The 2,712-nt window shown below is 65.9% G+C and overlaps 2 protein-coding genes across 2 annotated transcripts in view; one reads left to right on the forward strand and one right to left on the reverse strand.

The window, feature by feature from the left end:
• Nucleotides 1-324, forward strand: part of MNEG_1239 (hypothetical protein) — a gene marked incomplete at both ends in the record, with an annotated part of 4,833 nt that extends 4,509 nt beyond the window's left edge. Inside the window, one exon of the mRNA XM_014050278.1 lies at nucleotides 24-324. Coding sequence (XP_013905732.1) covers nucleotides 24-324 — 301 coding nt within the window. The remainder of the gene's footprint in view (nucleotides 1-23) is intronic.
• Nucleotides 325-1,695: 1,371 nt separating this feature from the next.
• MNEG_1240 (Inner membrane ALBINO3-like protein 1) overlaps nucleotides 1,696-2,712 on the reverse strand; it is a gene marked incomplete at both ends in the record, with an annotated part of 3,334 nt that continues 2,317 nt past the window's right edge. The window contains 2 exons of the mRNA XM_014050279.1: nucleotides 1,696-2,016; nucleotides 2,325-2,468. Coding sequence (XP_013905733.1) covers nucleotides 1,696-2,016; nucleotides 2,325-2,468 — 465 coding nt within the window. The remainder of the gene's footprint in view (nucleotides 2,017-2,324; nucleotides 2,469-2,712) is intronic.

Below are 2,712 nucleotides of genomic sequence, written 5' to 3' on the forward strand. Positions count from 1 at the left end.
GGCATGGCCGCGCCGAGCGGCAGCGGCGGCGGTGGTGGAGGCGGCGATGGCGGCGGCGGCGGCGGGCTCAAGCCGGCGGCGATCGCGGGCATTGTGGTGGGGGCTTTCGTGGCGGCGGCAGTGCTGGGAGGTCTGGTCTTCATGGTGGCGCGCCCCTATTTCCAGGAGCGCCGGGCCACCAGCTTTTTCAAAACGACAGAGCTAGATCACCACCCCCAGATCGCGATCAACAGCGCCGAAGCCACAGAGGGGGGCTGGGGGCGCACCAGCGGCAGCGGCGGCGGCGTTGCATCGGCGGCAGATGGCGCAAAAGGCGCGATCTGATTGCGCGTTGTTCTGATCTGCTGCACACGGCACAGGTTAGCACCGCCGGTGGTGTTGCTTCCGCCGTGGTGTGTCCCGCACACGTGCGCGTGCGCGTTTGCTGGTTTTTGAGGATGCGCATTTCACGCGCGCATTCGTGCATGCGCACAGACACAGCGTGGGGCGTGCGCAACGCCGCCCGCCGCTGGCGAGCGAATCTCGTGCGCGTGGTCCACATATACATGCACCCATGTCTGTCCTGCGCTCATCACCAACCTGAGTGTTTGCGGCGTGGCCCCGACTGCACCTACAAGCTGCCTAACCTGCACTCAAGGTCATCGGATGCGCCACCCTGCTCCGCCCTCAATTGCACGGCCTGGGCAAATTTGGTTCCTTTGATGTGGTGCTGAGGGCAGCAGCTCCGACGAGTGCACGAGCACCCCGTTTTGCAGCGGCGTACCGCGGGTTTTTGTCTGGGAGGGAGAGGCCGTACATGCGCCGCGCCCACGCAGCGTGCGCCTCTGCAGCGCCCCGCGGCGGCGGCAGCGGCAGCGGCAGCGAGGGCCGTCCCCGGCCGCCCCTGCCTCGGCCCTGGCTGCCCCTGCTTTTGCATGCACACATGAGGGCGGCAAGCAGGCAAGGGCGTGTATCTGTTGTGAAACCACTGTCAGAGGGTGAAGGGAGGGGAATGCACCCTCCAAGTCACCCTCTTGCCCCCGCAAAGAGATCCCACTGCAGGTTGTGCGTGTCCATCTTGCTGTGCGCGTCCCTCGGCGGGCCAGCAACCTCCGCCTTTGTTGATGAGTTCGGTGTTGGGATCATTCACAATCGTTCTGAATGATTACCATCACCCAAACACGTGCGCATCCACCCTCTCAGTCCGGCTGACCTTGCACGTGCATGCGTCTGCATCCAATAGAGCGTTCAACAGCTGTGCAGCGGGGCGCGCCTTTGACACACAAACTTGGATGCCCCAAAATCCGAGGTTGTCTCGCGCAAGGCGTTCTGCCATCCCCACCAACCCACAGTCACTGAAGCGACCGCTGAACAACGACGCTTGCTGGGCGCGCCGGCACGCCCCTCACCATCCATTCCTGGCTCCACCGGCAAAGCATCGGAACCTGCTCTGTACTGCTGTGCAAGCCGCGCCTAGATCATTCCTGTAATATCTCCGCCCCCACCCTGTTGAAGGCCCCTTTGATGCTGGCACGCTTCGCGGCCAAAGATCAAATCAGGACAGCATTCAACTGATCCCTCCAGGATGCGGCCGACACGCCTGCATAGCGAGCCTGGTCAACACAAGCGCAGCAAGAGAGCCTAAGTCAGACTTTCATTCTGTTACAAACAAACAGATCCAGCAGCACAAGTACAGGACGGGCAGCGGCCGCCGCATCAAGCTGTGGCCGTGCTCGGCGCCGAGCCGCTCCCTTGACTGCCGCCCGCGGCCGCCGCCGCCGCCGCCGCCCGCTTCCGCCGCGCGTAGAACACCTGCCCCCTCGCCGCCGCCGCCTCCCCCTCCGCCCCGGCCCCGGCCCCGTCCGCAGCGCCCGCCGCCGCCGCCGCTGCGGCCGCATCAGGCGCCGCGGGCGGCTGGTACTCCCAGACGTCGTCGTCTGCAGCCACGGGGCCCAGGCGGCGCGCGGAGCCGACCTTGGTCACCGGCCCGAGGTCCTTCACCTTCACTGTGGCGCCACCCAGCTTCCGCAGGTACACCTGGGGGCGCAAGGGGGGGAGGATGGGAAGCTGAAAGGGCACGCGATTGAGGGCCGCGACCGCGGGCGTGCGGGGGGTCGAGCGGGGTGCGCGCGCGCGCACACACACGCATGACCGCACGCACGCATGCACAAACACACACATGCGCACGCACTGTCACGCGTACACACACACACACACACACACACACACACACACACACACACACACACACACACACACTAGCACATGCACATACACACGCGCACACATACCGTCTGCGTGCATATAATGACGCACAAACACACACCATCCGCGCGCTCCCCCACCTGCATGAGCCCCGTAAACACTGTGTTGGCAAAGTAGTACAGGCTCAGGCCCGACGGCACGCACAGGGAGAAGTACCCCACCATCACCGGAAGCCCAATAGCCAGCGCGCGCTGCGTGTTGGCGCCCTCGGACTCCGGGTCGATCTGGCAGTGCGGGTTTGATGGGGGAAAAGAGCACGCGTGCACGGACGTATGTAGCAGGAATGTGCAGAGGGAAGGCGGGGAGTCACATGTGAAGGGGGTGCGAGACGCCAGCGCGCGGCCGAAGCCCCTATCCCGAGGAGAAGCCACCTTGAGCGGCCCCACCACATGCGCCCCGCCACGCCGTGTCCCCCCCCCCCAGCCGGCCGCCTGCCCGGCGCGGACCCCCTCCCTGCCCGCCGCCCGC

Source organism: Monoraphidium neglectum (assembly GCF_000611645.1).
Source record: "Monoraphidium neglectum strain SAG 48.87 unplaced genomic scaffold scaffold00120, whole genome shotgun sequence".
NCBI classification, from domain to species: domain Eukaryota; kingdom Viridiplantae; phylum Chlorophyta; class Chlorophyceae; order Sphaeropleales; family Selenastraceae; genus Monoraphidium; species Monoraphidium neglectum.